General features: G+C 40.6%; 1 protein-coding gene across 1 annotated transcript; it reads right to left on the reverse strand.

Moving 5' to 3' along the window:
- Positions 1–6,290: 6,290 nt before the first annotated feature.
- Positions 6,291–10,011, reverse strand: and2 (actinodin2). Its single transcript, XM_056267533.1, has 4 exons — positions 9,957–10,011; positions 9,210–9,248; positions 7,797–7,939; positions 6,291–7,629 (listed from the first exon to the last, which is right to left on the reverse strand). Exons 1-4 carry the CDS (start codon positions 10,009–10,011, stop codon positions 6,313–6,315), a joined length of 1,554 nt encoding a protein of 517 aa, XP_056123508.1. The 3' UTR covers positions 6,291–6,312.
- Positions 10,012–20,390: the final 10,379 nt, after the last annotated feature.

The following is a 20,390-nucleotide window of genomic DNA, read 5'->3' on the forward strand; positions in this document are numbered from 1 at the left end:
AATCTCCAATCTGTTGTTTAACAGTTCATATAGTTCTTTAATGCTTCGCTAACTAGCAGAAGACACTAGCAGGGTTTAAACCCCAGTTGTGCAGGTGGGGCAGGGCCGTCGCTAGTGGGGTGAAAGGTGGTGACAATTATAGGGGCCCCCGCTGCCCAGGGGGCCCCACAAAATCCAGCAGTTATATTTAGGCCCCTGTAGTATGAATAATTCTAATATTTATAGGCCTATTAGTTGTATGCCTGAGATTTAAATGAAAATCACAAAAACGTGCAATTTGGGTAAATATTTTTCCAAATATCTGCTTCTCTTACCTCCATAAAAATGGTTTAGTCCGACCTAAAGTATTAATTATTCAGTCAGAGTCAGTGACAAACATCAGATGGACCCAATAAAATTGTAAGTCCCGCCCCAGCTCGTGAACAGAACCAATCAGAGTTGAGGCGGCAGCCTGAAGTTAACGATGAACTTGGTGGAAGACCAGGAGACTAACTGACTGAAAAATGTCGGGGAAAAGAAAACAAATCAGGGTACCAGAAATGCCAGGAAAAGACGGAGAGGGAGGCAAGGAGAGTGGTTGTATCCCAGTCGATCAAGACGTTCTTAAAGACCGGTTATATATTGTTATTTCGCTGGGAATTAGAAAACTTCCGTCTACAGTCTGCCGTGTACAGTCATTTTTTATTATCGGCGCGCGCCGCAATCGACCGAATGATTACGTGGTCTAAATTCCTGTCTTTTTACAGTATTGTAACTAGAGTTTTAAAAAAAATTACACGAGTCACGACGCATTGCATTATGCATCTGACCTGCCGGCTGATGATATTTAAAACATCGAGAAAACATGAATACAACACACTGCACTTGGATGAATAAATGTATTCGCTTTATTTAATAATATTAGCAGTTCCATATTATCTTTATTAAAAAATAAGACAATGAATGCTTTTATTTTTTGAGTTAGACTGCATTCTTGTCAATTTTTTAAATGTTTACTTTTTGATTTATGAATTATAACAGACTGATGGGGAACATTTTTTTACTTTTTAAAAATTGGTTTTATTATTATTTAACAATTTCTTGCTTTTTTGTTAGTTTTTATTAGTTGTAATTTTTATATAAACATTTAACTTTTAAAATAAAGGTTTTACAACAACATCACCATCTTCTGTTATGTGGGCCTCCATGTTCATCTATTGTACAGTATATGATATTGGTGGAGGGTGGTGGGGGCCCACATCAATATTTTTTCAGGGGGCCCCGAATCCTCTAGCTACGGCCCTGAGGTGGGGCATGTTGTAACACTGCGTTACAATGTGTCCCTATTAGAAATATGCTATTATATTCTACACTTTTATGAATTCTATTGAGAAAACATGAGAAACATGTAAATAAAGACTGAGAGTCAATGTTCAGAAATTATGAATTATTATTTTGTTTTGAACTATGCTGTATAGCTGTGTTTTCCGGTGTGTTTGTTGTCAAACTCAAAAATTAGTTTATTTTTAATTATTAAAAAAATGCCATTATTTTATATGAAAAAGTTAATAATTGTATTTTATTAAGAAAATATTTTGGTTTGACTTGTATATTTTTTTATTAGATCAGATAGCATCTTAAGCTGTCATATGGTGATGTTACAATGTGCCCCTCACATTTTACAATGTATAGGCCTACCCACCTACACGCTGATTTCACGCTGCCGCCATTTTGAAATCGAAAGCGAGGCTCCGGTGGGCGATATTTTTTTTCACAGGATGGTAGGGGAAGACTCATGAATATTCATTAGGGAACTCATCCCTGATTGGTCTGATGACCTACCCCCTAACCCCGCCCCTAAACCTACCCGTCACTGGGGGTCTGATGACCTACCCCTAACCCCGCCCCTAAACCTACCAGTCACTGGGGTTAAGACCAATCAGGGATGAGTTCCCTAATGAATATTCATGAGTCTTCCCCTACCATCCTGTGAAAAAAAATATCGCCTCCGGTGGGAAGAACCCCGGAAGTACAGATAGACAACAATGCTTGGACTACCAACCTGAAGCTGCTGCTGCTGCGTTTTACACTATTGGATGTTAATATCCAATATAGGGAATGTATATAGTTCGTTTTTTTCCGTTCTGAATTATATATATATAAAAATGTTTTATTTATAAATGAATTTCATTGTATATAGTCCAAAGTATGAAAGAAATGTATGTACATTTTTAGAATAACTAATTTCTACATTAAACACAACAATACGCCATCGCATTCGCGACTCTCCTATGATTAAAAGCGACACTTCCGGTTTTCTTCCCACCAGAGCGATTTCAAAATGGCGGCTGCGTGAAATCAGCGTATAGGGCATGTTGTCACATTTCACTTCCATTCTTTCGGGGTAAATCAAGAAAAAAGTATACACTGTAAATCAAAACCACATAATTCTACTAGACATGTGGGAAATTAAAATATAAATACTCTAAACCCAAAGTAGATTTACACAAACTGAGAAAGTCAAAAAGCGTTAGGCCTAAGTTGTGCCCCGCTCTCCCCTATGTAGTTCTGTTGTGTTTGTTTTATTTTTGTTCTGAGAATAGACGACTTTGTTTTCCTCACTGGAATTCCTAACTTGCAATATTCTAAAACAACATTTGGACACAATAAATACATTAAGGCAATTCCTAAGATTGCATTAGGCTATAGCCTATTATGCACTATTATGCCTATGCGTTTGTCGTGTGTACTAAAGTCTGTCCATTATCATCAGAGCGCCACCCTCAGGCTGAATAACGGAAGAACATTAGAATTCTACCGAAACTGTGTCTGATGTGTTCAGCTATTATAAAGCTTACAAAATGTTTATCACAAACTAGCGCTAAGACCCAGAATCTGCCCTATACCAAAATTTATGGCCAGGAGCCGCTACTGAATTCACCCAATAGTATTTCGACACCACAGGTTGCCAGCTGGTGGAAAACACCGCGTATTGTAGCCACGGAAAACTCTACCCGACCTAAAAAGCCTCTGCATCCATCTAAAAATCTCAATGTCCAGACTGAGAGGCATATTAAAACGCGGATAAATCAACTCATCAACTTACAGTGTGCTCGTAGCCTTCCATTGTGCATTGCACTCGTTCCTTGTTGTGTGTTCTCAAACTGGCAACCCGGGCTAGTTGATGGTCGCCTTTAGTCCTTTTGGGATGTTCAAGCGCAGCTAGTTCTATGTCGGCTTGGTGTGTCCCGGGCTTTACACTTCATCAGTGTGAAAACACTTCATGAGTGTGAAAAGTGTGCTTTAAAAGCCCACAGGGTCAAAAATGCGAAACATCACAATAAACTAATAAATATCGGTCTGATATCATTGGAATGCATCTTTTCACAACATTCCCCATTTTTTATATAAGTGCATAGTTTTAAGCTCATTTAGTTTTGCTTATCTTGGCGAAAGCCGAGTACAAATCAGCATGAAGTTTTAACATCTACTCTCGTGTAATGGAAATCGATCATTTACTGTTCCACTAGTCCCAGTAAGAAATTAAATTTAGGAATTCAGAAAATCAGGATGTAGTTTTGTAGGTCGTGTTACAGTGATTCAGACTGTCAAACTTATATTCCAGAGGAGCAAAAAAACTACTAGGCCTATATCTTAAATGAAATCTTTGAGAATAACCTGAAGCGTACCAGACAACTCCATCTCAGCCTACAGTTGAAAATGTTCCTCATGGGTTGTCAAGCCTTTGCACCATGTCATCACATGCTTCAGAGCCTGTATGAGGAGGTTGGACGTGGTATCTTATGCACGACAATGCTGACAATCTTCTCTTCTTCTCCCTCCTCCGTGAGCACAAGGTTTGATCACACTAAAATTTAACTTTATCAATTTAGCCAGAAATACATTTTAGCGTTTTTAAGATACATTTATAAATGTATAAATATACTGAAGTCTTTGATATTTATCCTTTTTTTCCCCAGCAGGTTTGCCTGCATGGCACAGACACTTTTTCATTTGAAGCTCTGTACAAAGAAACTGTCAACAGTGTTCTGTACTGTAAGTATGTCACCCAGAGAGATTAACGTAGTTAAAACTGTTCATATAACTAGGGCATCTCTCATTTTGGCAAAAGGTCACCTTCAGTACATGAGCCAACTTAAAATGGACAGTTTTAGGTAGATATATGACCTTCGTGTAATTTTAAGGTGCATGTAACATCTGGTTTGAAAATCGTTGTCAGACGCAGCTCCTTTAGGGCTAAACATTATAGTCAAAGTCAAACTTTATTTGTCATATGTGCAACTGCACCAAACAGCAATACATGTCAGTGCTTTATTTTACTAGCTCATAGGCCCTATATATGAACTTTGTATAAATATATATATTTATTTATATATTATATATGTGTACGGTATATATATATATAAAACACTTTTTTCCAATTATATGTATGTGTGTATAAATATAAAAGTAACATTCTCTACCGATTTATCTGTGGTCAGTTTTATTCAGTTTACAACACCACTAACATACAGACTACGTGTGAATGTTTACAAAATACATTCATATGAATTCATACATTTTTCAATGGCCACATTTCATTTTGCAGAAGTGCCATCAAAGTAATCGAAATTTCTGTTCAAGGCCAGATCTGTCACTTTCAAGAATACAGTGTTTCAAACACAAACTCACTTACTGACCACATTAAAATGAGAAACTCTGCTGCACTTCTGAATACAGCACATAAGTACACTGCTAATTTCTGGTTGCTTATGCAGAGGACATATTTACCCTCATTACCATTCAGGGCTCTTTCCCATCCACTTAATGACATTCAGCTGGTCCCGCAGGTATGCAGGCCATGGAGAGGTGCAGTCAGCACAAACCGGACTCATGCTGACTGAGGCATTAAGCAACAGTTCAAAGTCTCATAGCCTTTTCTCAATCCCCTCTCAAAGCCCACCTAAGGCCAATTAGACAGTAAGGAAAGAACCCCAACAGACGTGCCAGTGGTATGAACATGCAATGCTGCTGCTGAGTCTGCATCTGGGTAATATATCCTCACTGATTTCTAGTACTTTTACACAAGTTGCCTGTCAGAATGAATTGTGTCAATAAAGTCTGTCATGCGTTCCTTGGAGAGAGCGTTGGATAATCCAGGGTATTTTTATGTTTTGTGTGCTTCATCAGTTCCCTTTTTAGGTAACGTAGATTTGCCCGCTGAGGGACCTTCTAAGAATGCCATATTTGCAGTGCACTTGCAGTTTATGCATATTTCAACATGTTCACTGCTGCTGTGTGAGTAGTCATTAATGTTACTGTGCTGGCATGCCAAGCTCTTTTAAAACAGTCATCAAGTGCACTCACTTTTCATTTGCCCGAGGGATCTTTTGACCAAATGCTGTTGTGGGTGATTTAAATCATGGTTTTACAATTAATTACATTTCTATTCAACAAAGAATTTTTTTTACTATCTACAGCAGGCCTATAGATTGAAGCGCAATAATGTATACTTATGTAACTTGGCATGCAAGTTTATATTGTGAATGACTTACTTATTTACCCTAAGGAGATATCTTTTTTTTTTCAAGTTGAGCTCTTTCATCTGTTTTCTTGCTCCCTTTTTAAAGCCTGACATTGCATAACACATTATCTTTACATGTGTTGATTCTGGAGGTGCATATTACAAATAACATTAACAATTCAATACTTTCATTTTTGTCATAAGAGATGTACCAATATATCATTTCAGGTGTTGTGACTTTTAAATAAATCATACAGTGTGTAACGTGAACTTAGTATCTTTTTTTTTTAAATTGCAAATTTTTGAATGCAAAGATTGCTATATGTAGCCGTATACTGATGTTACAGTATGGTTTTAATGCATACTCCAAGAAGAATTGAAAAACACCAATGTTTTATTTCAAGTAATTTATTTTTTTATCGAAATAATGAAGCATAAAATGCTGAGGAGAAAGACATTGTTTTCATCAAAGTGGTTGAAGCTACATTAAATATATATAAAAGGGATCTGATAACAAAACTAAAGAAAATGTAACATACAGATTTAAGTATCAGTTGAAGTCATATTCACGTACCCGAATCCTACACTATTTAATACATAAATACATACTATTATCAATAACAAAACCCTCAAATCTATTCATTTGTTTCTCAGCATGACATTTCAGAAAAAAAATGTAATGTTAATCTATAGTTTCTAAAATATCAATGCAAAAATGATTCTTGAGTGACCCTGAATTTCTTCTTTTGCATATGCCTAAATTTGTATAAGCATGATTTAATTTGTAAGTTCTGGTCCATTTTTTCTTCTCATTTCTTGTAGCCACCCATATATCCTCTCAGGAAGTCCTCGAATCCTGGAACTGGATACTCAGGAGCCACATGTTCAGGGAGAGGGTTGCCATGACCTTGTTCTTGCTGGGCCGGCTCATCGTTGTGTTCTTTACCTGTGGATGCTGCCCTGCGCAGGCGGCAGTTGTAATCGATTTCTGGGTCACAGTCCGGATGGGGCTCAATGATGCCATCTTTGACCGTCTTTGCTGGCTCTGCTTGAGTGGACGGATGAGCGGCAAACCTCCCACAGTTGGGGTCGTACGGGTGGCAAAATGGTTTAGAACTGGCAGCACTGGCCCTCGGGTCCTGGTTGTCCACCGGGGTGCAGTCCTTATCGTAGAACATGTAGCAGTCATAGCCTTCCTTGGTCTTGCCACGGACGCCCAGATGGTGACGGGTCTGGAACTCTGGGAGAACTGGAGGGGGTTTCCTGAGAGCAGCGGCTCCACCAATCAGACAATATGGATCGTAGCGAGGGTCGCAGGCCAGATTGAGAGGCGCAGGCTCATCTCTTGGAGCGTACTCCAAGGCGGGCTTACTGAGTCCAGTTAGCTTGGCAGCTGTAAGGGGGTTGCAGCCCTCTTCAAACAAAGGATTGCAAAACTTCTCTTTTGGGGTTTCTGAATTCTCTGCAGTTTGGGCTGCAGGTGCAACTACATTGGTGACGCAAAGGGGGTCAGTGGCGGGGTTGCAGGAGGGGTACAGGTGATACAAACCTGAGGGTGATCTGGCCACCAGCTTGGGCTGGCAGTAAGGATCTTTGGTAGGATCACATCCAAGGTGAGCGTACGAGGGCAGAGGGCCGATCGAGGGCCTGTAGCCATAAGCAGCGCGCAGGTGGTACTGCAGACACTCAGTGTCCGAAGGGTTGCAGATACGCAACAGCTCTGCTCTTTGCTCTGCCGGCAGGAAAGGCTCCAGGACCGGAGCGTAGTAGTGAGCCGATGGGGTTTTCAGAGGCAGAGGGAGTAGATGGGACAGAATCGGAGCAGGGACCTTCGCTGGAGCGGGTGAAGGCTCTTCTTCTGCAGCTTTTGGCCTAACAGCATAGAGGCAGTATGGGTCGAGGTAAGGGTTGCACACCGTCACAGAAGCTTGCCTCACAGGAACAGGCATGACAATCTTGGCTTTGGGTTTGCTGGTGGACTCTGCAATGCAGTCTGGGTCGTCGGAGAGGGCACAGGCTTTGTAAATTTCGCTCAGGTGCGTGAGGTAATGGTTGTAAGAGCGGCCCTCTTCTACTCTGTGTTTGTTTTGCAGGTAAACTAGGTACATGCGATCCATGTCCTCTACCTTTAGAGGTAATCACACAGAAACAAGATTGGGCTTATTGACTTATACTTGTCGCAATTTTCTGAAAACATCTCTCAATAAAGTTAACTTATTTAAAAGAAATATATTCCATAAAGTCTCAAAAAAGACTGTGACCATGAATGATAATCTCTTCTTTTGTTACTCACTCCTTCCTGGTTGTTGGTCTCCATGAAGTATTTATACCAGCCCCAGAAATCAGGCAGGCTTCTGTAATAGGCAACATTCCTCCTCTTGCGGACCAGCTTCTTCAGTGATGACATGCTGTCTGTCTTCACCTCAGAAACGGCCTCTATAATTGAACCAGCACATGACAAAAGCAAGTTTCAACATATTGACATCTCAATATAATGTATATTGTTTTGTGTGTGTTGTGAAGTTTTTTGTAAATGAAAGGGGTTTTTATGTATGTATACCTATTTTGAATTATAGATTAAACTTTTTATGGGTGCTTAATTTTTAGGCAAAACCAATGTTGGTTTTACATAATGGCACAATATAAACTTAAACTATAGTTAAAAGTTTACACACTTGACTAAATTTACTTTTTCTCATGGTTTTAATTTTTTTTTAATCTAAAGGCTTAAACACTTTAACACTAAAAGCTTAAACACAGAATTTAAATTTAAATTGCACCAACATATGTATTTCTTCATACACTACCATTAAAAAGTTTGGGGTTATAAGACATTTTAATGTTTTTGAAAGTCTATAAAAATACAGTATAAACGTTAATATTTTGTGAAATATTATTAGTTATTTTCTATTTTAATCTAATTTTTTCAGCATCATTACTTCAGTCTTTAGTGTCACATGATCCTTCAGAAATCATTTTAATATGCTGATTTGGTGCTAAAGAATCCTTTCTTATTATTATAGTTATATAAAATTTTTGTGGCTGACGTCACACTCTTTTTTCAGGATTCTTCAAAGTTTAGCATTTATTTAAAATAAAAATATTTTTTTAATATTTTCAGTCTTTACTGTAATGTTTGATTAATTTAATGTGTCCTTGCTTAATAAAAATATTAATTTCTTTAAAAAATTGTACTGACCCCAAACTTTTGAACGGTAGTGTATTTTATAAAATAAGAGTATTATGCTATAGAGGATTTTATATCTTACATATAAGTTTAGATTCATATTTAAGACACATGTATGTACAGACATATGTCTGGACATAATTCCCATAATTCCATTTTTGTTATTTTATAGTTTCGATGACTTCACTATTAATAAATAATGAGCAGAAAAACCTTTTGACTTGCAGTGTACGAGAAGTATTAATGTGAAAGAGAGGAAAAATCATTGTGGTGATTTGATTGCAATATTAAGAATCCTTTAATTCTTTGCTTTGCCAGTGTATCACATGACCTATCCATGTATAACTTAAAATTATACATTTAGAAGAAGGATGTTCTATTTTAGAGCCAAGATGAAGAGAAGCTATATATGAAACAATGAACCACTGCATATTTAAGTGATGTTTAATAGCTTTATCTCATATTAGAGTATTGATATCGCTGCCATTTACAACACAGCTGATAAATAAAAAAACTCACCGTCTTTATTGCGCCCAACAGGACCAGCATTCAGAAAGTCTGTCACACATTGCAAAAGAAAAGAAAAAACAGAATTGAACTGTTATGAAACCAAGGTCACACTTCTGAAAATAAGGAAAATGCCAACCGAGAACTGACTAATATGCTCCTGCAGGTGCACAGCAGGCACTTTTCCCGTCAGCAAAGGATTTGTCTTATTCTAGTGATTACTGCTCTGTCTTGGCTCTCTGAGAGCACTAAGTGCTTTAAAATGGGGCTTAAACTTCCGGGACCCCCTGCAAGTGTACCTGTTAAACTACAAAGAGATTGGGGAACCAGCCCAGAGGCTGCTGCTATAATTACCACTGCTGTAAAATAAAATGAAGGATGTAAAATGTTCTGTACGTGCAACATTTGTGGCATATATCTGCACCTCCAGTTGGTCTCTTAAGATGTTTATAGTTCATGGAAAAATTACAGTTGGCTGATAATTGCAAGGCCGGCCTTTTCCTCTATAACTGTTTGCCTTCACAAAAGAGTAACAATACACAATGCTCATTTGTTTTCTTAGAAATTATGTTTGAAGTTTCTGCAGTTACAGTAACCTAATGTGTTTTGTATCAGAGCTTTCTAATTCATTTGGTTCATGCTTTCTAATGCTATGTGATTTACGTTTTGACATTATTATGTGAGACGTGAGCTGAAATTTAACTGTGCAACATATTAAGGATAACAGAATATTTTATTTTGATCAACATGGATTCTCACCTGACATAAAGACAGTTGCAAGAGCCATTCCACAGATCATTATAAGTCTGGCCATTTTTCTTGATTATTGAGTCCTGAAAACACAAAAATAAATCACTTGAGAGAGTGGCCATTTCAGGAACATTCCAACATTCAAAATAGTGCTTGACGGGGTTTTTCAATAGTTTATTCTTAAATGATATTGAACTTTTAACTATTTTAACTTTTAAAACATGTATGATTTCTTTAATATGACCAGATATCATTATTTTAAATATAAATCTTTATATCAATACAACACATATTGAATAATAAAACAGTGACAATCCATATGAGATCTCCAGCAAAACATCTCTTACTACTAAAATGTAATTTCAGTGGTCTTAACTCGATCTAACATGAATTTAATAAGAGTATTTTGGAAACTCTCACTATCAGCAACTGTATGAGAAAAGGAAACTTGTCAAAAGCATGCACTTACCTGTTCCAGAAGAAATAAGTTGCTGGTGGGCTCTGAAGGGGCGGACTGAGCTCTTCACACAAACCCCTGCACTCCCCTTCAAACCCTCTGTGGTGGATGGCAACGTTTTTAAGGAGCTCCATGATCATTAAGAACAAAAAGGCATGTCATATGTCAGGAGCTTGCTGTTAGCCTTATTGGGATTGGCTCTTGCAAAATCAGCTCATTGACCAATGAGAGTCCTGTAATTTGGAAGAAAAACAGCAAGATCCAGCTTGGAAGAAAGAGCCGGAGGGATGCAGAAATAATCAAAGATATACTTTTTTTACTGATTGATGAATGAGGTGCCACATTTACCAGAGACAGACATGTCATGTTCAATTTTTTTTAAATACCTGAACCTAGTTCCCTTTCGAGGGAACTCGCGATGCGTCATCGACGCTTTGGGAACGCCCCCAGCGTGAATGCGTCTGAGCATCAATGTCAACTAGTCCAATGGAAAGAATGAGCGTCACGGGCGGGTGACGTCATGACCAGGAAGGCATAAGAGCACATCCGTTGAAACGCGGCATTAGCTTCTGTGTCTCAGCAAGCGATCTGTGTCATTTTGTCTCTGTCTATTTACTGTTGTCTGTTGCGTAAAAGGATGGAAAATAAACACGTGTACAAACAGTGTGCTTCTCCCTGCCCGCGTTATTTAACGGGTGGGGACACACACGAGCTTTGTGTCATTTGTTTGGGAGTGGAGCATGCGGTCTCAGCCTTCGAGGGGGCTGAGTGCCAGCATTGTGAGATGCTACCGCTTCGCATGCTCCGCTCTCGCCTGTCACTCTTTGATAAAGAGAGTGGGCAGGCTCGCGATCCGCAGGGATCAGGACCCGCGTCTGCCGAGGCAGCGCGGAGAATGCATTCCTGGGGATCGCAAAAGGATCTTTTGGAGGGGTTGGAGACGGGTCCGAGGGCTCTTTCTCCTTCCTTACCCGAAAGATCCAGCGCTCCCCCCCCCCGAACCCCCCCCCCCCCCCCCCCCCCCCCCCCCCCGGTGTCGTAAGCACGCTCTGCGGTTTCTTCCGCCCGGGGAGAGAGCCCTCCATTACTTCATTGCTCTTCCTCGATGCTATGAGTTTGGAGAGTGAAAGCACACACATGGGGGAATGAGATTCACAATTTATTTCCCCAGCATATGATGAGCTGGTGGATGTTATGTCGCGGGCTGTAGATAAATTAAAGATTGAATGGCCATCTGATAATAGGGGCGCTCGTCCTAAGAGTAAATTAGATGAGCGCTTTTTATCTTCTACTGCTTCATCTCCACCACGAGGGCTTCCATTTTTTCCTGATCTTCACAATAAGATTTCTAAATCATGGAATAAGCCATACTCATCACGACTTTTCAGCCCTCAAGTTAATATTTATTCAAGAATTAGAGGGCTGAAAGAGTATGGTTATGAGGCGATGCCCCAGGCGGAACAGAATTTAGCCAGCTATCTTTCCCCTGGTCCCGCATCGTCTCTGAAAGCCTCGGCTTTGCCCACTAGACCGCTCAAAGCCACGTCGGTGTTAGTGGGCAAAGCTTATACGGCAGCAGGTCAAGCTGGAGCATGTCTGCATACTATGGCAGTGCTTCAGGCTTATCAAGCTGACCTGCTGGGGGGTCTGGATAATAGTGAGGGAGTTAGTCATGACGATATTCGAGAACTTCGCCGGGCTACCGATCTTTCTATCAGGGCTACTAAAGAGACCGCCAGAGCAATTGGGCGGTCTATGGCAGCTTTGGTAGCTACTGAGAGACATTTATGGTTGAATCTTTCGGAGATTAAAGAAAAAGATCGTGCTTTTTTGTTAGATGCTCCGCTTGAACCTTCTGGTCTCTTTGGTGACGCAGTCCACACGGTCGTCGAGAGATTTCAGGAATCAAAAAAGCAAGCGGACGCTTTCAAAAAGTTTATACCTCGCCGTGTCCAGCCCCCTGGGGCTGCTGGGCGTGAGCAGCCCCAGCCACCAAGCTCATCATATCGTGTGCATCAGAAAGAGAGTGTTGCGTCTCGTGCACCTCCACGTGGAAACTGGAGACAGACGCAACCCTCTCAGCCGAAGTCTTCTAAGTCGAAGCCGGATCTGAGGACCGCTCTTCAGGCGAAGAAGACTTCAGCTAAAAAAAAAAAAAAAAAAAAGGTCCTGATGTTCATGCATCAGGCCTGTGAGGACAGCCCCGACCGAAATAGAGCGGTGTACACCTCATTATACGGTGCCCGTTCCATTTCGGGGTCCTCACGAGCCCGTTCTGCCAACCCTGCCACCCTCGGTGCTTCAGGGCGCAGCGGTCTCCAGCGAGTCGCTGATGCTATGCTGCGGCACAGCATCGGTTTCGCGCCCTCTGAGGGGGGCTTTAGAGCGGCCAGTTCAGGTAGTTCCTGCCATTATGTTTAAGGCTCCGGAATTGGCTGTCTCGATAACACCAGAGACCAGCCTCGAGAGGCTGGTTCCCTTAGTAAATTTTCTGGCAGCGTGGAAGCTTCTGCCTAATATTTCTCATTGGGTCCTGCAGATTGTAGAGAAAGGATACAGAATCCAGTTTGGTTCTCGTCCTCCTCGTTACAACGGGGTGCTGCCCACAGTGGTGCATCCCGAGCAGGCTCTGGTAATGGAGCAAGAGGTAAAGGCCCTGTTAGCAAAGGAAGCTATAGAACAGGTGTACTCACCCGACAGAGAGTCGGGTTTTTACAGCCGTTATTTCATTGTTCCAAAAAAGGATGGGGGGTTGCGTCCCATTTTAGATCTTCGTCTGTTGAATCGTTCAGTACAGAAACTCAAGTTCAAGATGCTGACACTCAAACAGATCCTGACTCAAATCAGATCTGAGGACTGGTTTGTCACGATAGATCTGAAGGACGCTTACTTCCATATCTCCATCCTCCCTCAGCACAGGAAGTTCCAAAGGTTTTCTTTCGGGGGCAAAGAATACCAATATCGGGTTCTTCCTTTCGGTCTAGCTTTATCACCCCGCACGTTCACGAAATGCGTGGATGCAGCTCTAGCCCCTCTCAGGCTTCAGGGCATACGTATTCTGAACTACATCGACGACTGGCTGATTCTGGCGGAATCAGAGCAGTTGGCGGTTCTGCACCGAGGTGTCGTTCTCGCTCATATGCAGATGTTGGGGTTGAGGCTCAATGCCAAGAAGAGTATTCTTTCTCCAGTACAGAGAACCACTTTCCTTGGTGTGGTATGGGATTCAGTGACGATGCGGGCCACTCTATCGCCCGTTCGTGTAGCTGCTATCCTGACAGCCACCAAAGAGCTAAAGCTAGGCCAGTCACGCACTGTGAAACAGTTCGAGAGACTGTTGGGTCTCTTGGCGGCAGCGTCCAACGTGATACCTTTTGGCCTGCTGTACATGAGACCTTTACAGTGGTGGCTAAGGACCAGAGGGTTCTCCCCGAGGGGAAACCCACTTCGTATGATCAAGGTCACGCGGCGGTGCCTTTGTGCCTTAATTATATGGAGGAAACATTGGTTCTTAACCCAGGGTCCGGTATTGGGAGCTCTTTGCCATCGTGTTACTATCTCGACAGATGCTTCCCTCACCGGCTGGGGAGCGGTAATGGAAGGCCGCTCGGTTCAGGGTCTGTGGAAAAGTCATCATCTTTCGTGGCATATCAATTGCCTGGAGATGATGGCTGTCTTCAATGCGTTGAGACAGTTTCTCCCAGACCTGAGGGGCCATCATGTGCTTGTACGAACAGACAACACATCAGTGGTCTCTTATCTGAACCGTCAGGGGGGTCTGCGGTTGCGTCCGCTTTGCAAACTGGCGCACCAGATCCTCCTGTGGTCTCTGGGGAAGGTACTCTCCCTGAGGGCAGTGTATATTCCTGGGGACCAGAATATGGGGGCAGACATCCTGTCGAGGCAGGAGCTGAGGCCAGGGGACTGGAGACTCCCCCCCGAGGCGGTGGAGAAAATTTGGGAGTTTTACGGCCAAGCAGAGGTGGATCTGTTTGCGTCTCAGCATACGACGCACTGTCCACTTTGGTTCTCCCTTACTCACCCAGCCCCCCTGGGGCTGGATGCTATGGTGCAGACGTGGCCGAGGCTACGTCTGTACGCATTTCCCCCTGTTGCTCTGCTCCCAGGAGTTCTGGAACGAGTCCGCCAGTACGGAATAAGCCTACTGCTTGTAGCACCACGCTAGCCGAGTCGGATCTGGTTTGCGGACCTGATCCATCTCTTAGACGGTCCTCCCTTGGAGATCCCGATCAGGAGAGACCTTCTGTCTCAGGCCGGGGGCACAATATTTCACCCTCGACCAGAGATTTGGAACCTGTGGGTTTGGCCTCTGAGGGGGCCCAACTCATAGAGAGTGGTCTCTCAGCTGAGGCTGCTGAGACCATCCTAAGCTCCAGAGCTCCAGCTACTAGGAAACTTTATGCGCTTAAATGGAGAGTTTTTTCTGTATGCAGGCCTGCAACTCGCACTAAGGTGCCAGCTTGGGATCTTGCTATAGTACTAGAAGGCCTGTCTAGGGCTCCGTTCGAGCCCTTAGATTCGGTTTCAGAGAAATTTCTTACCCTCAAGACTATCTTTCTGCTAGCTATTTCTTCCCTTAAGAGAGTTGGAGACCTTCAGGCCCTTTCGGTTTCCCCCACCTGCCTTGAGTTTGCACCGGGGATGGTCAAGGCATTCTTATATCCGAAACAGGGATACGTCCCTAAGGTGCCGACCTTGATTCCGAGGCCTATTGTGCTGCAGGCTTTCTGTCCTCCTCCTTTTACATCTGCGGACCAGGAAAGGCTGAACCTCTTGTGTCCAGTGCGAGCACTGGATACTTATGTTCATCGGACATCTTCAATGAGGAAGTCCGACCAGTTATTTATTTGCTTTGGATCACCTAAGAAGGGTCTTCCTGCTTCTAAACAGACGGTTAGTAAGTGGATAGTCGAGGCTATTTCACTTGCATACTAGTACTCTGACCATCCGTGTCCCTTGGTGGTCAGAGCTCACTCTACGAGGGGTATGGCGGCCTCTAAAGCCTTGTTATTTGGGGTTTCTCTCCAAGACGTTTGTGATGCGGCAGGCTGGTCTTCACCGCTCACATTCGTCAGGTTTTACAGTTTGGACCTGGATGCTGCCCCAGGTTCTCAGGTGCTTAGTGCTTAGTTCCAACAGACTGACACTCAGGTACTTGGAATTCTGGCGTTTTGGGTATTCTCGTTCCCAAAGCGTCGATGACGCATCGCGAGTTCCCTCGAAAGGGAACGTCTCAGGTTACTACTGTAACCATAGTTCCCTGAGAAAGGGAACGAGGCGATGCGTCACCCTGCCATACTTCCTGCATCCCTGTGATCGGCTTGCTTCGACTTTTTGAAGCTAATGGCGCGTTTCACCGGATGTGCTCTTATGCCTTCCTGGTCATGACGTCACCCGCCCGTGATGCTCATTCTTTCCATTGGACTAGTTGACATTGATGCTCAGACGCATTCACGCTGGGGGCGTTCCTAAAGCGTCGATGACGCATCGTCTCGTTCCCTTTCTCAGGGAACTATGGTTACAGTAGTAACCTGAGACGATTTTTTCCCCATTCTGCCATATACATAACCAGTTCATGTAGATAATTCAACATACAGTAGATCAGTTTATCTTTTATGGTAACATCTAAATTAGTTTTGTTCTTGGCAAAAATATTATTTAATATGACTAACCTGTTACTAATGTTACAACAACAAAAATACATTTTGTGGACCAGAAATCGGCAGAATATGCAAATTCTACCTAATTGTTTTCATGTGTTTTGTTTTATTTTGTAGTGCACAATGATAATCGATTATAATACATGTTTGTCACATTAGTAATTTTGTCACCATAAAACTTTGACAAAGTCAGCACTCTATTTGTAAAGATATGCAAAAATATGTACGGGTGAGTTTAGTAGAAGAATTTCTTCTGAACCTACATTAATTATTTTTCAGCATTTTTTAGAATAGAACCATGTATACAATATTGTTAAACCACCTGCATCATCTTCCTCATTAAGTGGAATGAAGACTTCTAAAGTCTAGATATGGTGAAGTAGAAACTGTATAATGTAAGAACCAGACCTTTGCTGTTTAAAAAACAACAAGCGGATTCCTGTCAGCAGCTTTCTGAAGGTGTTATCTGGCAGTTTCTTCACACTCACTAAAGATTCCACAGGAAAAGCAGAAAGTGTCGACCACCGTCATAAGAAACCAATGGCAACTGAAGGCCATAAGGTTAAAGAAAGCTATAAAAGATCAGAGATTACTGCTTTTTATGACCAGAACATAGATCAGAATGATGGCCTGTCAAATATCATTTCAAGTGATTCCTTCAGTACAGCTCAAAAATGTGGCTGCTTTTGACTCAGAAATGACAACTCTGTATAATATAGGCCTACTGTATATGCGATTGAATGTTGAATGGTGTCCACTAAGATCCATTTATCACGATGAAGGGAGAGCCGGATCAGCACGTCCAGTTACACATATAATTAAACTTCAGGCTTGCTGAAAACAGGTGTTTTACATAGCACATAAACCTGCAATCCAACCTGGAAGCAGCTGAGCACACAAACATGATATGGCCTCATAATTTCAACATACCACATGTAGAAGAATGCGACGTCCGCTCAGAATTTTAGAACAGCTGGCGCCAGAGAAGACTTTAAAATCACTTAGAAGACAAAAAAAAAAAAAACTTGCCCTTTGCTGTCATAATATCTACAGAAATTTCACAAACTTTAGTGAAATATGTTTTTCTGACAGGATGAGTGTGGCATGCAAGGTAGGTCAAGGTGATAAAACTCTGAGTTTTTTTTTTTTTTTTTTTTTTTTTTTTCAGTTCACCTGCATGTCTCTGTAGAGTTTTACAAGACTTGAGACAAGCCAGTTTTCACTTCTTCCCAGGTAACTCACCTTGCCTTAAAGGCCACTATTAAAGGCCACTATAGGAGCACTATTCCTTTCCCTCCACACATAATGGCTCCCAAAAGCATTTAGCTACACAAGTCACTCCTAAAAATGCACAATGTCATTGCATTAGATAGTACCATCATACCATGTCAAACCAAAAAGCATTTATTTAAAAGAAAAAAAAAACATATCACAAACACACTTTTCAAGCTCAATTTCACATGCTAAAACAATATCCGCAAAAACACTGTTGAAAACAGTGGACAGTTTATGGTTGTCAAACACATGTCTGTAGTCAATGTGAGGAAATGCATGTTGTTTCTCTGACTGAGATGTAGCCATATGTAAAATAACTATATTTCTGCCTTGCATTTCCCAAGCCAGCAACACGATTTGTAAACAGCATTTTATGAAAAACTAAAGACCTTTCTCAAAAGAATTCAAGCTTGTTTTCATGAAAAAGAAAAGAAACAATAATAATAATAATAATACGTTTATTTTCTATAGCGCCTTTCAAGAACCCAAGGTCGAATAGCCAAACAAATAGCCAAAAATTATATGTATGGCGCCATTTAATTTACATGCCAGAAATGTGTCGCGTATAATTTCATATTGTAAACCACTTGTGAAAATTTCATTGGATCCTGCTATATTTATTTAAATCGATTCAAATAATCTGTTTGTGCAACATATCTGTATTGATATAGATATAAGAAAAGTAGGCCTGTCTGTGCAGTCAGTCTTTTGTTATGTTTCTCTTTCTCACATTTAGAATAAATTAATGTGTGTAGCGACTTTTTGTGGCTTGTTTGATTATTATTTTGCCCCTAAGACACAAATCACACCACATTAAGCTACTCACTTCATAAAGAAATGCAGTGGTAGTAAAAACATCTCCTGCTGGGCCTGAACCTTTAAAGGACCACCAGACGCAAAATTATGGAAGAGGTTCTTTTTAATCGTTTCAGTATGTTTAGCTATAACCATACAGTCACTCATATTGCATTCAGTCAGACACTGTGTTAGTTTACTCTAAATCATGAATGCAATTGAAAACATTGGTGTTGTTCTTTTTATCTGCTTTAATCATGAAATGCTTTAATTTTGTGCTGTTCGTAGCGTATACAGCACATTATGAAATCCCACATGATGTTAGTTACCAAGCCAAAATCATTGAAACATTACTTTATTTTGTACTGCCGACTTGAGGAAAGGGTGATGGGTGATGTATGGATGGCGTGCTTTACAGGTGGTGTATGAGTAAATCACCTGGTGTCATATTTATGAGGAGGACAGTGCCTCCCCTTTACCTGGTAAACCTGCAAACAGTGAAAATACCAGAGAGAATACATTTATTATCTGGTTAATCATGCATTTGGTGACAATAACCTATACACTGAGGTACAAAAGTCTGAGCTCATTAGTGTTTATTATTGTAATTTAATTTATATAATTATAGTTTTTCCAAAAATATATATATGAAGGGGGAAAAGTCCCAGATTTGTAATGTGAAATTCGCACCCCCTTTTATATGTTTTTGACTCAATTTAGAATCTTTTCTAAGTTACTTCAGACGTTTTTCACTCCACCTCATTCAGAAAAAAAGAAAGAAACCCCTATCTTTGAATCTGATGGTTTTAATTACATTCTTGAGATTGTTTATATCTATATTTTGATTATTCTCTTCCGCTCTGACAGACAAACTTGCACAGGCATATAAGGCGATCATATGTGGATGGCAGCTATCTAGTAGAGATATATATAGGAATAAATAATATCAAAATTTTTAAAAATGATCAAACTGACACCTGATTAGAGTCATTTTTGGATAGCAGTCATAGTGAGTGGCTAGAAATTCATATTAAGCTACGTTACTATAGAAAGCGGTTGATACATCTCAAAACAAAACTCATAATACATCAGTAGTTTGTTAGAAACACTAAATTTAGATACACACCAAGCACCACACTGTGAACAGAAACAGTCTTGATTATATGTGCCTCTGTACTTACATTGATGAAAAGGTAATTATGAATAATGGGTAAATTGACAAAAGACAACTTTCTTATCACAGAAAACAAATAATGATCCTCAAAGAGACAATTTGATTTATATGATTGACTAAAAGTGCAATTGTCTTCTCTCTACAATGTTCTTTGGGATTAAATACATTTTCCATGTTAATTTTGACTGAAAATTAATGTTAAGGTTCTTTGTGTATATTAAAGAGACAGTTCACCCAAAAATTATCCTTATTTACTCACCCTCATGTCATTCCAAACCTGTATGAGTTTTTGTGGAACACAAAAGAAGATATTTTGAAGAATGTTTCAATTGATTTTATCTATAAAATGAAAGTCAAAGGTGTCCAAAGCAATATTAAACACCACTGATGACAGAATATTAATTTTTAGGTAAACCATCTCTTTAAGCACTATTTGTTGAATATTTATATGAATATAAAACATAATCTGTTCAACTTTGATGACTATGTGCTCTAGTGCCTAGTTGGTTCACTCTAAAAAAAGGTGCAAATCGATGACTATCCAATCCATGCAAAGGATTACACTAAGACCACCGGCTTTTCAAAACTCCTTCATAAAAAAATACAATAAAAAAAGAAAATTAGAAAACAAAAGATTTCAAATAAAAATACATATTCACCACATGTGTACTTCACTTCAAGGTGTTTCTGTCATTTAAGGGCTGTCCTGATTGTCAGTTAGTGGGAGGCCCTTTCTTTTTGGCCATGAAGCGTTTTAAGTTGAATAGAGACAAATATTTGGCAGCAAATTATGGAGTATCCTGCATCTACCAGCCTTTTAACAGCTAAACTAATGACATTACTCTGGTCCATAACCCTCTGGTCATTGGCGGGTTGGAAGTTGACAGGAAACATTGTGAAAATAATTTCCTCAAATGACCAACTGAGATGGAGCTACGCCAAAACCAGCCACTATCGCATTCCCCGTGAAATACACAATTAACCTCCCTTCCAAAGATTGACTTTGTTTAGCAAAACAACTGAATCACGCCAGCAAAGTTAAACAATGGAATACATTCATC

Source organism: Rhinichthys klamathensis, unplaced genomic scaffold (genome assembly GCF_029890125.1).
Source record: "Rhinichthys klamathensis goyatoka isolate OS25496 unplaced genomic scaffold, OSU_Roscu_1.1 h1tg000261l_1, whole genome shotgun sequence".
Lineage (NCBI taxonomy): Eukaryota > Metazoa > Chordata > Actinopteri > Cypriniformes > Leuciscidae > Rhinichthys > Rhinichthys klamathensis.